This window comes from Lucilia sericata, unplaced genomic scaffold, assembly GCF_015586225.1.
Source record: "Lucilia sericata isolate MDLA Ls3-8-SP2 unplaced genomic scaffold, ASM1558622v1 Contig001211F_arrow, whole genome shotgun sequence".
Classification (NCBI taxonomy): Eukaryota; Metazoa; Arthropoda; class Insecta; order Diptera; family Calliphoridae; genus Lucilia; species Lucilia sericata.
In genome coordinates this window covers 52,645-74,560 of record NW_023995172.1, presented here as the reverse complement: position 1 = coordinate 74,560, position 21,916 = coordinate 52,645, and the positions used below count along the sequence as shown (strand labels likewise).

Genomic DNA, 21,916 nt, shown 5'->3' with positions numbered 1-21,916 from the left:
TCTGTTCTAGTTCTGTTCTAGTTCTGTTCTAGTTCTGTTCTAGTTCTGTTCTAGTTCTGTTCTAGTTCTGTTCTAGTTCTGTTCTAGTTCTGTTCTAGTTTTGTTCTAGTTCTGTTCTTTTCTGTTCTAGTTCTGTTCTAGTTCTGTTCTAGTTCTGTTCTAGTTATGTTCTAGTTCTGTTCTAGTTCTGTTCTAGTTCTGTTCTAGTTCTGTTCTAGTTCTGTTCTAGTTCTGTTCTAGTTCTGTTCTAGTTCTGTTCTAGTTCTGTTCTAGTTCTGTTCTAGTTCTGTTCTAGTTCTGTTCTAGTTCTGTTCTAGTTCTGTTCTTGTTCTGTTCTAGTTCTGTTCTATTCTGTTCTAGTTCTGTTCTAGTTCTGTTCTAGTTCTGTTCTAGTTCTGTTCTAGTTCTTTCTAGTTCTAATTCTGTTCTAGTTCTGTTCTAGTTCTGTTCTAGTTCTGTTCTAGTTCTGTTCTAGTCTGTTCTAGTTCTGTTCTAGTTCTGTTCTAGTTCTGTTCTAGTTCTGTTCTAGTCTGTTCTAGTTCTGTTCTAGTTCTGTTCTAGTTCTGTTCTAGTTCTGTTCTAGTTTTGTTCTAGTTCTGTTCTAGTTCTGTTCTAGTTCTGTTCTAGTTCTGTTCTAGTTCTGTTCTAGTTCTGTTCTAGTTCTGTTCTAGTTCTGTTCTAGTTTCTGTTCTAGTTCTGTTCTAGTTCTGTTCTAGTTCTGTTCTAGTTCTGTTATAGTTCTGTTCTAGTTCTGTTCTAGTTCTGTTCTAGTTCTGTTCTAGTTCTGTTCTAGTTCTGTTCTAGTTCTGTTCTAGTTCTGTTCTAGTTCTGTTCTAGTTCAGTTCTAGTCCTGTTCTAGTTCTGTTCTAGTTCTGTTCTAGTTCAGTTCTAGTTCAGTCTTCAGTTTTCTTTTGCTATAGAAACAGGAATTTACTTTTATTCCTACCCAATGTATAATTACAGAGTTGTATTTGCTTGTTATTTTTAATACAAGGTGGCCATATTTTTACTTTTAGCTAAGTGTGGCTAACTTTTTATTGATTTTTTTTTCACGCCAATTATAGTTATCACTGTTGAATTGATAAAGAAAATACATAAATTATAATTATATTAAAGGTAAGTTAAATACCAGTAATAATTTATTATAAAAAAATGGTATAAATTAATAAAAAACTATTTTACAGTGTTTCGCAAGAAAAACTAATTTTCTATTGCCTAATTTAAGGCTTTCAAAAGATACAAGTGCCCAAATTGCTGTGTATTTTCCCACCTCTAATTCATTTTCTTAAGGCCTGTTGCATATTTTTTAACAGTCACTTTGAAGTCCCTAAGCAGCAACATAGGGCTCGCCGAGACCGCTCTATTGGACATCATGGCTGCCAATATACAACAGCAGCGCTTAATTAATGAACAATTAAGACGCGAGGTGGAAATATCAAGAGCCCGTGTCTCCGACTCCTGTATGTTAATGATGAAATACATGTCGGAACATGAAAATGAAGATTGTCTACTAACCGGTTTTACTAGTCAAAAGTTGAATCCTTTTAGGGAAAAAAGTTCCTGTAGTGTTTTGTAAATTGCCCGATTGAATTGATATGAAAAAAAAAACTTAACAGTTCCTAACACTTCTATTAACGGATTTTTGAAAAACACACACACACACAAACATATAACATGGAACTCAATTATTTATTGGTAGTATTATATACATACATATTAAAAACATATACATACATATTAATATAATTATATAGAAAAAGTATATGCTTACTAGGCATTTCCGAAAACTCACAGTATTGAAAACAACATGAATTTCAAAATAATACAAAATAAATCACTATTCAACCGTCTATTGTTATATACAATTATATGAAAAAAAAAAACAAGAAAATGTTTTAAATAAAACAACAAAATATTTTATTAACTTGTAATTCCTGTTATATCAAGGGAAAGCTCTCTATTGGAGTATTATATAAATGTTAAATGGCATGATAACTGGATAACTAAAACTTTCTCTCTAGATGAAACTGAAATTGCATGCACTTAAACTGAATTATTAAAAAATACAAATAACAAAGTATCAAATAAATGTATTTGTTGTAGTATTAAAACAAAAAAAAAAAAAAAACTATATCAATGGAAACTTATAAATAAATTAAAGAAATTATAAACCATAACAAAATCTTGTTTTCTTTTAAGATATTTCATATAAGTTAAATCTGTTTTTTTTTCTTTATCTTGTGTGCGCTTGATGGATTTTGTAAACAAATACCACTCAAATGCATTTTGGTCGTTGCACCTTTATTAAGGATTGTTGAACAAAACTCAAGTTGGCAGAAATCACAGAGAAAACGAGGATGAAAAGAAAACATATAAAAACTATAAAATATAAGGGGTTCTCTAGGAAATCAGAAGAACAGAAGTAGAACAGAACTAGAAGTAGAACAGAATTAGAACAGAACTAGAACACATATAGAACAGAACTAGAACAGAATTAGAACAGAACTAGAACAGAACTAGAACAGAGCTAGAACAGAACTAGAACAGAACTAGAAACTAGAACAGAACTAGAACAGAACTAGAACAGAACTAGAACAGAACTAGAACAGAACTAGAACAGAACTAGAACAGAAACTAGAACAGAACTAGAACAGAACTAGAACAGAACTAGAACAGAACTAGAACAGAACTAGAACAGAACTAGAACAGAACTAGAACAGAACTAGAACAGAACTAGAACAGAACTAGAACAGAACTAGAACAGAACTAGAACAGAACTAGAACAGAACTAGAACAGAACTAGAACAGAACTAGAACACTAGAACAGAACGAACTAGAACAGAACTAGAACAGAACTAGAACAGAACTAGAACAGAACTAGAACAGAACTAGAACAGAACTAGAACAGAACTAGAACAGAACTAGAACAGAACTAGAACAGAACTAGAACAGAACTTGAACGGAACTAGAACGGAACTAGAACGGAACTAGAACAGAACTATACTAGACTATAGACTAGACTATAGACTAGACTATAGACTAGACTATAGACTAGACTATAGACTAGACTATAGACTAGACTATAGACTAGACTATAGACTAGACTATAGACTAGACTATAGACTAGACTAGATAGACTAGATATAGACTAGACTATAGACTAGACTATAGACTAGACTATAGACTAGACTATAGATAGACTATAGACTAGACTATAGACTAGACTATAGACTAGACTATAGACTAGACTATAGACTAGACTATAGACTAGACTAGACTAGACTATAGACTAGACTATAGACTAGACTATAGACTAGACTATAGACTAGACTATAGACTAGACTATAGACTAGACTATAGACTAGACTATAGACTAGACTATAGACTAGACTATAGACTAGACTATAGACTAGACTATAGACTAGACTATAGACTAGACTATAGACTAGACTATAGACTAGACTATAGACTAGACTATAGACTAGACTATAGACTAGACTATAGACTACTATAGACTAGACTATAGACTAGACTATAGACTAGACTATAGACTAGACTATAGACTAGACTATAGACTAGACTATAGAATAGACTATAGACTAGACTATAGACTAGACTAGACTATAGACTAGACTATAGACTAGACTATAGAATAGACTATAGACTAGACTATAGAATAGACTATAGACTAGACTATAGACTAGACTAGACTATAGACTAAACTATAGACTAGACTATAGACTAGACTATAGAGGCTATATACTAGACTATAGACTAGACTATAGACTAGACTATAGATTAGACTATAGACTAGACTATAGACTAGACTATAGACTAGACTATAGACTAGACTATAGACTAGACTATAGACTAGACTATAGACTAGACTATAGACTAGACTATAGACTAGACTATAGACGACTATAGACTAGACTATAGACTAGACTATAGACTAGACTATAGACTAGACTATAGACTAGACTATAGACTAGACTATAGACTAGACTATAGACTAGACTATAGACTAGACTATAGACTAGACTATAGACTAGACTATAGACTAGACTATAGACTAGACTATAGACTAGACTATAGACTAGACTATAGACTAGACTATAGACTAGACTATAGACTAGACTATAGACTAGACTATAGACTAGACTATAGACTAGACTATAGATTAGACTATAGACTAGACTATAGATTAGACTATAGACTAGACTATAGACTAGATTATAGACTAGACTATAGACTAGACTATAGACTAGACTATAGACTAGACTATAGACTAGACTATAGACTAGACTATAGACTAGACTATAGACTAGACTATAGACTAGACTATAGACTAGACTATAGACTAGACTATAGACTAGACTATAGACTAGACTATAGACTAGACTATAGACTAGACTATAGACTAGACTATAGACTAGACTATAGACTAGACTATAGACTAGACTATAGACTAGACTATAGACTAGACTATAGACTAGACTATAGACTAGACTATAGACTAGATAAGACTAGACTATAGACTAACTATAGACTAGACTATAGACTAGATAGACTAGACTATAGACTAGACTATAGACTAGACTATAGACTAGACTATAGACTAGACTATAGACTAGACTATAGACTAGACTATGACTAGACTATAGACTAGACTATAGACTAGACTATAGACTAGACTATAGACTAGACTATAGACTAGACTATAGACTAGACTATAGACTAGACTATAGAGACTATAGACTAGACTATAGACTAGACTATAGACTAGACTATAGACTAGACTATAGACTAGACTATAGACTAGACTATAGACTAGACTATAGACTAGACTATAGACTAGACTATAGACTAGACTATAGACTAGACTATAGACTAGATTATAGACTAGACTATAGACTAGACTATAGACTAGACTATAGACTAGACTATAGACTAGACTATAGACTAGACTATAGACTAGACTATAGACTAGACTATAGACTAGACTATAGACTAGACTATAGACTAGACTATAGACTAGACTATAGACTAGACTATAGACTAGACTATAGAATAGACTATAGAATAGACTATAGACTAGACTAGACTATAGACTAGACTAGACTATAGACTAAACTATAGACTAGACTATAGACTAGACTATAGACTAGGCTATATACGACTATAGACTAGACTATAGACTAGACTATAGATTAGACTATAGACTAGACTATAGACTAGACTATAGACTAGACTATAGACTAGACTATAGACTAGACTAGACTATAGACTAGACTATAGACTAGACTATAGACTAGACTATAGACTAGACTATAGACTAGACTATAGACTAGACTATAGACTAGACTATAGACTAGACTATAGACTAGACTATAGACTAGACTATAGACTAGACTATAGACTAGACTATAGACTAGACTATAGACTAGACTATAGACTAGACTATAGACTAGACTATAGACTAGACTATAGACTAGACTATAGACTAGACTATAGACTAGACTATAGACTAGACTATAGACTAGACTATAGACTAGACTATAGACTAGACTATAGACTAGACTATAGACTAGACTATAGACTAGACTATAGACTAGACTATAGACTAGACTATAGACTAGACTATAGATTAGACTATAGACTAGACTATAGATTAGACTATAGACTAGACTATAGACTAGACTATAGACTAGACTATAGACTAGACTATAGACTAGACTATAGTCTAATCTATAGTCTAGTCTAGACTATAGACTAGACTATAGACTAGACTATAGACTAGACTATAGACTAGACTATAGACTAGACTAGACTAGACTATAGACTAGACTATAGACTAGACTATAGACTAGACTATAGACTAGACTATAGACTAGACTATAGACTAGACTATAGACTAGACTATAGACTAGACTATAGACTAGACTATAGACTAGACTATAGACTAGACTATAGACTAGACTATAGACTAGACTATAGACTAGACTATAGACTAGACTATAGACTAGACTATAGACTAGACTATAGACTAGACTATAGACTAGACTATAGACTAGACTATAGACTAGACTATAGACTAGACTATAGACTAGACTATAGACTAGACTATAGACTAGACTATAGACTAGACTAGACTAGACTATAGACTAGACTATAGACTAGACTATAGACTAGACTATAGACTAGACTATAGACTAGACTATAGACTAGACTATAGACTAGACTATAGACTAGACTATAGACTAGACTATAGACTAGACTATAGACTAGACTATAGACTAGACTATAGACTAGACTAAGACTAGACTTATAGACTAGACTATAGACTAGACTATAGACTAGACTATAGACTAGACTATAGACTAGGACTATAGACTAGACTATAGACTAGACTATAGACTAGACTATAGACATAGGACTATAGACAGACTATAGACAGCTAGACTAGACTATAGACTAGACATGACTAGACTATAGACTAGACTTAGACTAGCTATAGACTAGACTAAGACTAGACATAGCGATACTAAGACTAGACTATAGACTAGACTATAGACTAGACTATAGACTAGACTATAGACTAGACTAGGACTAGACTATAGACTAGACTATAGACTAGACTATAGACTAGACTATAGACTATACTATAGACTAGACTAATAGACTAGACTATAGACTAGACTATAGACTAGACTATAAGACTAGACTACTTAGACTAGACTATAGACTAGACTATAGACTAGACTATAGACTAGACTATAGACTAGACTATGACTAGACTATAGACTAGACTATAGACTAGACTATAGACTAGACTATAGACTAGACTATAGACTAGACTATAGACTAGACTATAGACTAGACTATAGACTAGACTATAGACTAGACTATAGACTAGACTATAGACTAGACTATAGACTAGACTATAGACTAGACTATAGACTAGACTATAGACTAGACTATAGACTAGACTATAGACTAGACTATAGACTAGACTATAGACTAGACTATAGACTAGACTATAGACTAGACTATAGACTAGACTATAGACTAGACTAGACTAGACTAGACTAGACTATAGACTAGACTATAGACTAGAGTATAGATTAGACTATAGACTAGACTATAGACTAGACTAGACTATAGACTAGTCACTAGACTATAGACTAGACTATAGACTAGTCACTAGTCTATAGTCTTGACTGTCATAATATATATACATAGCTTTTAATTGCGATAAATTTAAATAAAATGCTTTTAAGTGTTTTCTTAAGTATATTTTAATCCAGTGGTGCTCAAACACATACTACCATAGTTTTATTTGTGTTGGTAAAGCAGCAGAGAACAGAATTCAATTCAAAATAAAAGTATACTAATAAAATGACTACAAACTATAAAGTATATGCTTACTGTCAAATATTTATTATGGATTTTGACAGCCAGCGTATAGCAAGGTCTATATATAAAAAACTATCAACTGTTCTCTCATGTTCTCCTACATTCATTCGGCTTTCTCAAAATTTTGTTGTTGTATTTCTGTGTGTATTTTAAAAACGTCGCGCACAGACCTTACTTTGACAAGTGCTGATCAGCAACTGATTTGATTTTGTTTTTCAAGTTGAGAGCAAACCAACTGATATTGCTCATTATAAAAAGAAGAAGAATTAAACCTGTAGTGTATGTGTATCAACTTAGCGTCAGCAGAATTTTCTTACCCTATCACGCGTGCTATGACACGGAAATATTGAGCTTCTCTGTTTTAATCCATAGAATTTTAAGGACTTACAACACAACTACAGCAATTACTGTTATAAAAAAAAAATTCATAAAAAAATATGCATTTATTAGAAATAATCATAAAGAAAACTTAAACTTGTCGTAGTAGTTTAAAAGAAGAAATTAACAACAAGTGCAATAATGAAGAAACAACAACAACACTATTAAAAAAAATCTAGTATTATCTTTAAACGTAGCCAGAACCACCAACCAACCAGTAATGTTTTTTTTTTTGGTTCAATGACCCACAACCACCAAGTTGACAAACTCATAAATACACATAGAACAGAATGTATGTATAAATATGTATAGATTTCTATGTACATATGTATGTATGCTCCTATACTATTGCATTTACAAATTGTATATAAACGGAATGCATGTGTATCCTTTAAAGGATATTTTAAAGCACATGTACACTAAATATAGCACCATTTTGTATATTATTGTTTTACAATAATAACAACTAAAGGCAAAAACAATAACAACAGCAAGCAGCAGCAGAAGCGTCATCTAATGGTATTTGTATGTTTGCATGTATTTAAGCATCATGTCCTTTTACATACTCTTTACTCCTGTTGGGTTTTCTACTTATTATTATGGGTGTGTTAGGAACAAGAGAAAGAGATTATAAATACTGGTCAACAATTTTAAACGGCTCTAAGAGTATGATTTTAGTTATATTCCTGCTCTCTGGAGAGTTTGTTTGTTTTGTTTATGCTGTAAAATCCTTTAATGCAAATGGTGAAAAAAAAACGTGAAAACAAACCATTATTATGATTAAGTTCTTAACAGTTTTGAGAGTGTTTATTAAAATGTTCATGTAAATGTTAAAAAAGCTAAAGATGAATGTAAAGGAATGTTTAAAAATTATATGAATAATCGAATAAAATTATTCGTTTAATAAAATAATTTAAAATAAAAAAGTTTATTTCCGGCTAAATAAAAAATAATGTTTTTCGAATAATCGAATAAAATTATTCTAATAATCGCATAAAATTATTCGAATAATCGCATAAAATTATTCGAATAATCGATTAAAAGTATTCGATTTATCGTTTAAAACAGGTTAAACATTTTTTAATTCATCGTCTTCAAATTTTGACGAATAATGTGTGAAATAATATACGAATAATCGATTAAAATTATTCGATTAATCAAATTAAAGTTGCAGAATCTTTTTAGAATAATTAAGTTTTCTTTAAATTATTCGAATAATCGATTAAAAGTACTCGGTTACTCGATTAAAATTAATCGATTAATCGTTTAAAACGTATCAAAATTTATTAAAACTAATTTGTAAAATATTTTTGAAATAATAAAATTTTCTTGAAGCTGAATAAAAAAAGTAAATTATTCGAATAATCGATTAAAAATATTCGGTTAATCGATTAAAATGAATCGAATAATCGTTGAAAACTTGTTTGAATTTATTGAATGGAATTTGTAAAATCTTTATAAAATAATACAGTTTTTTTTAAAGCGGAATACAAAATTCAATTCTTCGAATAATCGAATAAAATTATTCGAATAATCGATTAAAAGTATTCGATTAATCGTTTAAAACAGGTTAAAATTTATGAATGATTGATTCTATTAATCAATCGCCTTCAATTTTAGGCGATAATGTGTGAAATAATAAACGAATAATCGATTAAAATTATTCGATTAATCGAATCGAATTTGTAAAATCTCTTTAAAATAACAACGTTTTATTTAAACTAAATAAGAAATAAATTTGTTCGAATAATCAGTTCAAAATATTCGGTTAATCGATTAAAATTAATCGAATAATTGTTTAAACAGTCTTAAATTTATCGAATAGCATTTTGAAAATATTTCTAAATAATAAATATCTGTTTAAACCAAATAAAAAATTAAATTGTGCTAATAATCGATTAAAAATATTCGGTTAATCTATGAAAAATATTCGATTATTCATGTAAAACTGGTTTAAATGTATGAAAAATAGATTTTGTAAAATCTTTTTAAAATAAAGTTTTATTTACAAAATAAATGAAATTATTCGAATAATCGAATAAAATCATATGAATAATCGATTAAAAGTATACGATTAATCCTTTAAAACAGGTTAAAATTTATGAATGATTGATTGTATTAATCAATCGCCTTAAACTTCAGGCGATTGATTAATCGAATAATGAATTCTGTGAAATAATGAACAAATAATCGATTTAAATATTCGATTAATCGAATCGAATTTGTAAAAACTTTTTATAAAAAAATATTTTGTAAAAATAAAGTTTTCTTTATGCTAAATAAAATATGTAATTATTCTAATAATCGATTAAAAATATTCGGTTAATCAATAAATATTAACCGATTAATCGTTTAAATATAATTTAGATGAAGTAAATAATGTATAAAATTTCATTTATTTATTCGATTTCAAAAAAATCGATTAAAATTAATCGATTAATCGTTAAAATTAACCGATTAATTGTTAAAATTAACCGATTAATCGTTAAAATTTGTTCTTAAATCGTTCAAAATATTGGAATTGTGGGTAAAACAAAAATAATTTAATAAAAGTTAAATTTTAAAAAAAAGTTCGATTAATCGATTAAAATTATGCGATTAATCGTTTAGAAATTATTCGTAAAATTTTAAGAAATCATTGAGATTTCTTTAAGTAAAGTGCATACATTAAAAAAAATTAGTTCAATTATTCGAAAAAAAATTATTCGATTAAAATGAAGCGAATAATCGTTAGAAAGAACTAAAATTTACAAAATTTCGTTTTAAAATTTTTTCAGCAGAAAATTAAAAAAATTGTTCGAATACAATTTTTGAAAAAAATTATTTCAATAAAATTACTTGAACAATGTTATTTGTTTATAACTATTCGAATACAATTATTATTCTGGATTAAAATGAACCGGTTATATTTAATTATTCGAATAAAATTAAAATTTTTGAATAAAATTATTCGATGAAAATTATTTAAATAAAATTATTTGAAGAAAATTTTTAGAATATTATTAATTAAATAAAGTTATTCGAATAAAATTATTCGGTTAAAATTAGTCGAATAAAATTTTTCGAAAAAATTATTTTTATAAAATTATTTAAATAAAATGAAATTATTCGATAAAAATTATTCAAATAAATTTATTCGAATAAAATTATTCGATTAAAATTATTCGAATAATTATTTATTATTTTTTTTTTAATTTTTCTACTTAAAATCTTTATTTTATTATATAAGTAAAATTATTTGAAGAACATTTTTAAAATAGTATTATTTGAATAAAGTTATTCGAATAAAATTATTCGGTTAAAATTAGTCGAATAAAATTTTTTAGAAAAAAAAATATTTTCATCAAATTATTTGAATAAAATGAAATTATTCGAATAAAATTATTCGATAAAAATTATTCAAATAAATTTATTCGAATAAATTTATTCGATTAAAATTATTCGAATAATTATTAATTATTATTTTTTTAAAATTTTTCTACTTAAAATCTTTATTTTATTATATAAAGAAAATTATTTGAAGAAAATTTTTAAAATAGTATTATTTGAATAAAGTTATTCGAATAAAATTATTCGATTAACATTAATCGAATAAAATTTTTTAGAAAAAAAATTATTTTCATCAAATTATTTGAATAAACTGAAATTATTAAAATTATTCGAATAAAATTATATAAATAAAATGAAATTATTCGATAAAAATATTCAAATAAATTTATTCGAATAAAATTATTCGATTAAAATTGTTCAAATAATTATTTATTATTATATTTTTTGAAATTTTTCTACAAAAATATTTGAAGAAAATTTTTAAAATAGTATTATTTGAATAAAGTTATTCGAATAAAATTATTCGATTAACATTAATCGAATAAAATTTTTTAGAAAAAAATTATTTTCATCAAATTATTTGAATAAACTGAAATTATTCGTATACAATTATTCGAATAAAATTATTCGATTAAAATTATTCGATTAAAATTATTCGATTAAAATTATTCGAATAATTATTTTTTTGTTTTTAAAATTGTCTACTTAAAATCTTTATTTACTTAAGAAAAATGTTTCATAGAATCCCAGATAATTCTTGAAATTTACTGTTGAAATCATCATTAAACTCTTAAACACACTAACTACCAGATAGTTAGTAAAAACAAGCTGTTAATAGACCCACTATTATACAATTCTGTTACTTCAATTCAAACAAACGAGAAAAAAATTGCAATAACATTAAAAATTTAAAGAAACAAAGAAAAACAAACAAATATGACGTCATTAGATCGTACATTATGACTTCGTGTACAAAATAAAACAAATCATATGATGCACTTTTACACACTCACACACAACCAACAGCCATAAACACTGAGAGGAATTGCATGAAAAACTGTCAAATGAAGAAGAAGAAGTATGTATGTAGGTGATGAATAAAATAAAAAACAGAAATTACATTCATTATTATTGGTACCATAACCTAGTTTTTAGATTTGCACAACAGGACCTACATATTTATACATACAAACAGATACCGTTATGTTTGTATATAATTGTATAAGTGACGTCTTCTTCGGAGAGCGTTAGCATGTGAATAGTGTAAAAGTAAAATGAAAATAGATGCACTTTTTGATACCCTACCTAAAGACATTTGCTGTAGGCTTTGTCTTCTTAAAAGTAGGGTATAGAAAATACGTTAATACTGTCAAAAATTCTGATGGAATTTTCTATTTTTTAACATAAATAATGATGTTGTAGAGCCCTTGTATTCAGCCATTGATGTTTTTTTTTTTTTTTTTGTTATTTGCAGTTCATAATGATAACAATGATGATGATGTTGTTGCTGATGACGATGTTGCTGCTGCTAATGTGGTTATAGTTGTTGCTGCTGTTGTTGTTAAAATTGATGATAAGCTTGTGTGTGAGGTAAGCAACATAAGCAGCATAATTTGACCCAGTTTTTTCAAATTTTTTTTTTTACAAAAACTCAACACACATATTTACTTTGTTTTTTAACTAAAGGAAATAATTGCTTAGGGGAGATTTTTTACACAAAAAAAGTAAAAAAAATATTTAGCGGAAATTTAAAGAAATTTGTAGAAAAAACGCACTGTGTGTGAACTAAATTTCAAATTTTTTGCATGTTTCTATATGAATAGAACATTTTGGAGGAAATGTAAAGAGTGTGGTTAGGTTAACAATTTTAACACAAATAAAAACACACACAAAAGGATATTTGAAAGAGGTTTGTGAAAAGTTGAAAACAAAAAAAAAAGCAAGCAAATAAAATTTGTTTGAGTTTTCCTGTTGAAATATGAGGGCATATGGAAGAGCATTACAAATAAACTAAACTATGGGTTAGACTATAGACTAGACTATAGATTAGACAATAGACTAGACTATAGACTAGATTATAGACTACACTATAGACTAGACTATAGACTAGACTATAGACTAGACTATAGACTAGACTATAGACTAGACTATAGACTAGACTATAGACTAGACTATAGACTAGACTATAGACTAGAATATAGACTAGACTATAGACTAGACTATAGACTAGACTAGACTATAGACTAGACTATAGACTAGACTATAGACTAGACTATAGACTAGACTGTAGACTAGACTATAGACTAGACTATAGACTGGACTATAGACTAGACTATAGACTAGTCTATAGACTAGACTATAGACTAGACTATAGACTAGACTGTAGACTAGACTATAGACTAGACTTCAGACTAGACTATAGACTAGACTATAGAATAGACTATAGACTAGACTATAGACTAGACTATAGACTAGACTATAGACTAGACTATAAACTAGACTATAGACTAGACTATAGACTAGACTATAGACTAACTATAGACTAGACTATAGACTAGACTATAGACTAGACTATAGACTAGACTATAGACTAGACTATAGACACGACTATAGACTAGACTATAGACTAGACTATAGACTAGACTATAGACTAGACTATAGACTAGACTATAGACTAGACTATAGACTAGACTATAGACTAGACTATAGACTAGACTATAGACTAGACTATAGACTAGACTATAGACTAGACTATAGACTAGACTATAGACTAGACTATAGACTAGACTATAGACTAGACTATAGACTAGACTATAGACTAGACTATAGACTAGACTATAGACTAGACTATAGACTAGACTATAGACTAGACTATAGACTAGACTATAGACTAGACTATAGACTAGACTATAGACTAGACTAGACTAGACTTTAGACTAGACTATAGACTAGACTATAGACTAGACTATAGACTAGACTATAGACTAGACTAGACTATAGACTAGACTATAGGCTAGATTATAGACTAGACTATAGACTAGACTATAGACTAGACTATAGACTAGACTATAGACTAGACTATAGACTAGACTATAGACTAGACTATAGACTAGACTATAGACTAGACTATAGACTAGACTATAGACTAGACTATAGACTAGACTATAGACTAGACTATAGACTAGACTATAGACTAGACTATAGACTAGACCATAGACTAGACTATAGACTAGACTATAGACTATAGACTAGACTATAGACTAGACTAGACTTTAGACTAGACTATAGACTAGACTATAGACTAGACTATAGACTAGACTAGACTATAGACTAGACTATAGGCTAGATTATAGACTAGACTATAGACTAGACTATAGACTAGACTATAGACTAGACTATAGACTAGACTATAGACTAGACTACTATAGACTAGACTATAGACTAGACTACAGACTAGACTATAGACTAGACTATAGACTAGACTATAGACTAGACTATAGACTAGGCTATAGACTAGACTATAGACTAGATTATAGACTACACTATAGACTAGACTAGACTAGACTATACTATAGACTAGACTATAGACTAGACTAGACTATAGACTAGACTATAGATTAAACTATAGACTAGACTATAGACTAGATTATAGACTAGATTATAGACTACACTATAGACTAGACTATAGACTAGACTATAGACTATATTATAGACTAGACTATAGACTAGACTATAGACTAGACTAGACTATAGACTAGACTATAGATAAGACTATAGACTAGACTATAGACTAGATTATAGACTACACTATAGTCTAGACTATAGACTAGACTATAGACTAGACTATAGACTAGACTATAGACTAGACTATAGACTAGACTATAGACTAGACTATAGACTATACTGTAGACTAGACTATAGACTAGACTACTATACTAGACTAGACTATACTATAGACTAGACTATAGATTAAACTATAGATTAGACTATAGACTAGACTATAGACTAGACTATAGCTAGACTACACTAAGACTAAGACTATATATAGACTAGACTATAGACTAGACTATAGACTAGATTATAGACTAGACTATAGACTAGACTATAGACTAGACTATAGACTAGACTATAGACTAGACTATAGACTAGACTATAGACTAGACTATAGACTAGACTATAGACTAGACTATAGACTAGACTATAGACTAGAATATAGACTAGACTATAGACTAGACTATTGAACTAGACTATAGACTAGACTATAACTAGACTATAGACTAGACTATAGACTAGACTATAGACTAGACTATAGACTAGACTATAGACTAGACTATAGACTAGACTATAGACTAGACTATAGACTAGACTATAGACTAGACTATAGACTAGACTATAGACTAGACTATAGACTAGACTATAGACTAGACTATAGACTAGACTATAGACTAGACTATAGACTAGACTATAGACTAGACTATAGACTAGACTATAGACTAGACTATAGACTAGACTATAGACTAGACTATAGACTAGACTATAGACTAGACTATAGACTAGACTATAGACTAGACTATAGACTAGACTATAGACTAGACTATAGACTAGACTATAGACTAGACTAGACTATAGACTAGACTATAGACTAGACTATAGACTAGACTATAGACTAGACTATAGACTAGGCTATTGACTAGACTATAGACTAGACTATAGACTAGGCTATTGACTAGACTATAGACTAGACTATAGACTAGACTATAGACTAGACTATTACATATTTGATTATTCGAAATTTTATTCGGTTACTCTATCACAGTTGTTTGATTTTTAAAAAAGTATGAATAATATTTAGTATATATTTAGTATATAGACTAGACTATAGACTAGACTATAGACTATACTGTAGACTAGACTATAGACTAGACTACTATAGACTAGACTATAGACTATACTATAGACTAGACTATAGATTAAACTATAGACTAGACTATAGACTAGACTATAGACTAGACTATAGACTAGATTATAGACTACACTATAGACTATAGACTATATTATAGACTAGACTATAGACTAGACTATAGACTAGACTATAGACTAGACTATAGACTAGACTATAGACTAGACTATAGACTAGACTATAGACTAGACTATAGACTAGACTATAGACTAGACTATAGACTAGACTATAGACTAGACTATAGACTAGACTATTGACTAGATTATAGACTAGACTATAGACTAGACTATAAACTAGACTATAGACTAGACTATAGATTAGACTATAACTAGACTATAGACTAGACTATAGACTAGACTATAGACTAGACTATAGACTAGACTATAGACTAGACTATAGACTAGACTATAGACTAACTATAGACTAGACTATAGACTAGACTATAGACTAGACTATAGACTAGACTATAGACTAGACTATAGACTAGACTAGACTATAGACTAGACTATAGACTAGACTATAGACTAGACTATAGACTAGACTATAGACTAGACTAGACTAGACTATAGACTAGACTATAGACTAGACTATAGACTAGACTATAGATTAGACTATAACTAGACTATAGACTAGACTATAGACTAGACTATAGACTAGACTATAGACTAGACTATAGACTAGACTATAGACTAGACTATAGACTAGACTATAGACTAGACTATAGACTAGACTATAGACTAGACTATAGACTAGACTATAGACTAGACTATAGACTAGACTATAGACTAGACTATAGACTAGACTATAGACTAGACTATAGACTAGACTATAGACTAGACTATAGACTAGACTATAGACTAGACTATAGACTAGACTATAGACTAGACTATAGACTAGACTATAGACTAGACTATTACATATTTGATTATTCGAAATTTTATTCGGTTACTCTATCACAGTTGTTTGATTTTTAAAAAAGTATGAATAATATTTAGTAAATTATTAGTGTGCAAATAAAATAAGAATATGGAAAATTTCTACTAGTTATTGATAATGACAAAACTAGCCATCCCTGCTTTTTCTATTATTTACCTTAATATTTAGGTTATTTTTCTTAAATATTAAACGTAAAATAGTACAGAAAATATGACATCTCTTTTAACATTAACATAAATAAATGACGTGAACTGTTACTTAACAGACTTCAATGTAACTGAAAGTAACAGGATTTATGTAAACTTAACCTAAATTACTGTAATGTTAAGTCATAACATTTTCCATAGAAAACAAACAACCAAACATAAACAACAGGCATGGAAAACTAATATTTCGAAATAGTATAAGCTTCAGCTAAAATAGCACTTTTTTGGTATAGAAGGTACCAAGTAAATTTATTCTGCATGTATTAATGTCTAACAGACGAATAACTAGACTAGACTATAGACTATAGACTAGACTAGACTAGACTAGACTAGACTAGACTAGACTAGACTACACTAGACTAGACTAGACTAGACTAGACTAGACTAGACTAGACTAGACTAGACTAGACTAGACTAGACTAGACTAGACTAGACTAGACTAGACTAGACTATAGACTAGACTAGACTATAGACTAGACTATAGACTAGACTATAGACTAGACTATAGACTAGACTATAGACTAGACTATAGACTAGACTATAGACTAGACTATAGACTAGACTATAGACTAGACTATAGACTAGACTATAGACTAGACTATAGACTAGACTATAGACTAGACTATAGACTAGACTATAGACTAGACTATAGACTAGACTATAGACTAGACTATAGACTAGACTATAGACTAGACTATAGACTAGACTATAGACTAGACTATAGACTAGACTATAGACTAGACTATAGACTAGACTATAGACTAGACTATAGACTAGACTATAGACTATAGACTAGACTATAGACTAGACTATAGACTAGACTATAGACTAGACTATAGACTAGACTATAGACTAGACTATAGACTAGACTATAGACTAGACTATAGACTAGACTATAGACTAGACTATAGACTAGACTATAGGACTAGACTATAGACTAGACTAGAGACTAGACTATAGACTAGACTATAGACTAGACTATAGACTAGACTATAGACTAGACTATAGACTAGACTATAGACTAGACTATAGACTAGACTATAGACTAGACTATAGACTAGACTATAGACTAGACTATAGACTAGACTATAGACTAGACTATAGATTAGACTAAAGCTGGACTATACACTAAAACTAGTATACAGATTAGACTATAATGGAATGCTACTACTTTATAGACTAGAACATAAATTTTCCTCCAGATTATTTTATTGTTCATAAAAAGTACCGAAAGAGTCGTGTTGATAACGCAGTATTTTCCAATGGTACTGTTTTTATATGATAAAACAGTATAAATGTTAATATATGGGGAGCAGATTGATTGTGCAGTTGTCGCTCTCTCTCTCCCTTTCTCTCTGTATAATGTAAACAAAACATTGCTCCAAAATGTAAAGCAACAGCAACAACAAAATGGCTTGTTGTATGTTAGAATACGGGGTTTTTAAATAACAAGCACATGCATGCTTTGAAGCTCATTTAAAGTACAACCGGTGCTCGCTTAAGTTGTGCTAAATTAAAATTGATAAAAATAATAAAGAAATAAAGAAACAAGAACAAAGCATCAGAAAAAAAAAAACGCCTCAGAAACAAAAGAATAAATAAATATATGTAAAGAAAAGGCAACGAAAAAAAGTACTTGTTTAATAAATAATAAACAAAGAATTATAATAAAAAGAAACTAAAAATAAACAACAATTAAAATAAAAACTTAAAGAAAAACTTAAAGAACATTTTTACGGTTTAAAATTTAAAGAAAACAACTAGAGACTTTTTTTTATTAAAGACAATTTTTAGTGAGTGTTGCTTTATTTGGTGGTATTTTAAAAAGTGTTTAACAAAATTACAGCCAGCAGCCAAAACAACAACAACAACAAAATGGAAGCTGACAACAAAAAGCCTTTTAAAGTAAGTTGTTTAAATAAACCTTGTTTAAGAATTTTTCTATAAAAAAACTAAAATTTTTTATTTAAAACAAAATTTGACTTAAATTTTTGGGCGTCTCTAGGAATTTTTTCACCCAATTTGTTGTTATTGTTGCAAGTGCGTTAAATATATGTCAGAAACTGGGTGAACTTAAAATAACAACAACATATTTGTTGTTGTATAAGCCAGCCAGCCAGCCAGCCTGTTTGTCCGTACGTTTATATGTCTGTCTGTCATTTTATGTTTTTATATGTAAAACATTTGTCGTTGTTGTTGTTTTTGCATTTTTACTCATAATTTATTTAAGAGCAATTTTATTTTTAAAATCATAAATTCTCTTTGTATGTTAAGTGTTAAAGCAATTGAAGAGAATTATGCAAAAATAACATATTTCTTAACAAGTTTCATTATTATGTTTTTTTTTTACGCCAAAACACACAAGTTGTCTTCAAAGGATTTCTTTCTTTAGGTTATTTGAAATTAAAAATGCACTTTGAACTGTAGTTTTAAATTAAAAACAGAAGAATTCTTAATATTTAAAAGACAACAAAAAATATTATTAAAAATATACAGCAATCTAAATAGGCTTAAGACTAGACTATAGATTATACTATAGACTAGACTATAGACAAAACTATAGACTAGACTATAGACAAAACTATAGACTAGACTATAGACAAAGCTATAGACAAGACTATAGACTAGACTATAGACTAGATATAGACTTGACCTATAGACTAGAATACATTATAGACTAGACTGTAGATTTAACCATAGACTAAACTATAGACGTGGCTAAGACTAGACTCTATGACTATAGACCTAGACTATAGACTAGACTAACTATCAACAGACTAAGACAACTATCACTAGACACTATAGACTAGACTATAGACCTAGACTATAGACTAGACTATAGACTAGACTAATAGACTAGACTTAAGACTAAGACTATAGACTAGACTATAGACTAAGACTATAGACTAGGACTATAGACTAAGACTATAGACTAGAATAGACTAGACTATAGACTAGACTATAGACTAGACTATAGACTAGACTATAGACTAGACTATAGACCAGACTATAGACTAGACTATAGCCTAGACTATAGACTAGACTATAGACTAGACTATAGACTAGACTATAGACTAGACTATAGACTAGACTATAGACTAGACTATAGACTAGACTATAGACTAGACTATAGACTAGACTATATACTAGACTATAGACTAGACTATAGACTAGACTATAGACTAGACTATAGACTAGACTATAGACTAGACTATAGACTAGACTATAGACTAGACTAGACTAGACTATACTAGACTATAGACTAGACTATAGACTAGACTATAGACTAGACTATAGACTAGACTATAGACTAGACTATAGACTAGACTATAGACTAGACTATAGACTAGACTATAGACTAGACTATAGACTAGACTATAGACTAGACTATAGACTAGACTATAGACTAGACTATAGACTAGACTATAGACTATATAGACTAGACTATAGACTAGACTATAGACTAGACTAGACTATAGACTAGACTATAGACTAGACTATAGACTAGACTATAGACTAGACTATAGACTAGACTATAGACTAGACTATAGACTAGACTATAGACTAGACTATAGACTAGACTATAGACTAGACTAGACTATACTAGACTATAGACTAGACTATAGACTAGACTATAGACTAGACTAGACTATAGACTAGACTATAGACTAGACTATAGACTAGACTATAGACTAGACTATAGACTAGACTATAGACTAGACTATAGACTAGACTATAGACTAGACTATAGACTAGACTATAGACTAGACTATAGACTAGACTATAGACTAGACTACATACTAGACTATAGACTAGACTAGACTATAGACTAGACTATAGACTAGACTATAGACTAGACTATATACTAGACTATAGACTAGACTATAGACTAGACTATAGACTAGACTATAGACTAGACTATAGACTAGACTATAGACTAGACTATAGACTAGACATAGACTAGACTATAGACTAGACTATAGACTAGACTATAGACTAGACTATAGACTAGACTATAGACTAGACTATAGACTAGACTAGACTATACTATAGACTAGACTATAGACTAGACTATAGACTAGACTATAGACTAGACTATAGACTAGACTATAGACTAGACTATAGACTAGACTATAGACTAGACTATAGACTAGACTATAGACTAGACTATAGACTAGACTATAGACTAGACTATAGACTAGACTATAGACTAGACTATAGACTAGACTATAGACTAGACTATAGACTAGACTATAGACTAGACTATAGACTAGACTATAGACTAGACTATAGACTAGACTATAGACTAGACTATAGACTAGACTATAGACTAGACTATAGACTAGACTATAGACTAGACTATAGACTAGACTATAGACTAGACTATAGACTAGACCATAGACTAGACTATAGACTAGACTATAGACTAGACTATAGACTAGACTAGACTATAGACTAGACTATAGACTAGACTATAGACTAGACTATAGACTAGACTATAGACTAGACTATAGGCTAGACTATAGACTAGACTGTAGACTAGACTATAGACTAGACTATAGACTAGACTATAGACTAGACTATAGACTAGACTATAAACTAGACTATAGACTAGACTATAGACTAGACTATAGACTAGACTATAGACTAGACTATAGACTAGACTATAGACTAGACTATAGACTAGACT

The 21,916-nt window shown here is 29.4% G+C and overlaps 1 protein-coding gene across 1 annotated transcript; it reads left to right on the top strand.

The window, feature by feature from the left end:
• Nucleotides 1-1,192: 1,192 nt before the first annotated feature.
• Nucleotides 1,193-2,135, top strand: LOC119610490 (guanine nucleotide-binding protein subunit gamma-1-like). The gene has a single exon (XM_037965731.1). The coding sequence runs from the start codon at nucleotides 1,373-1,375 to the stop codon at nucleotides 1,574-1,576; it is 204 nt and encodes a 67-aa protein (XP_037821659.1). The 5' UTR covers nucleotides 1,193-1,372; the 3' UTR covers nucleotides 1,577-2,135.
• Nucleotides 2,136-21,916: the final 19,781 nt, after the last annotated feature.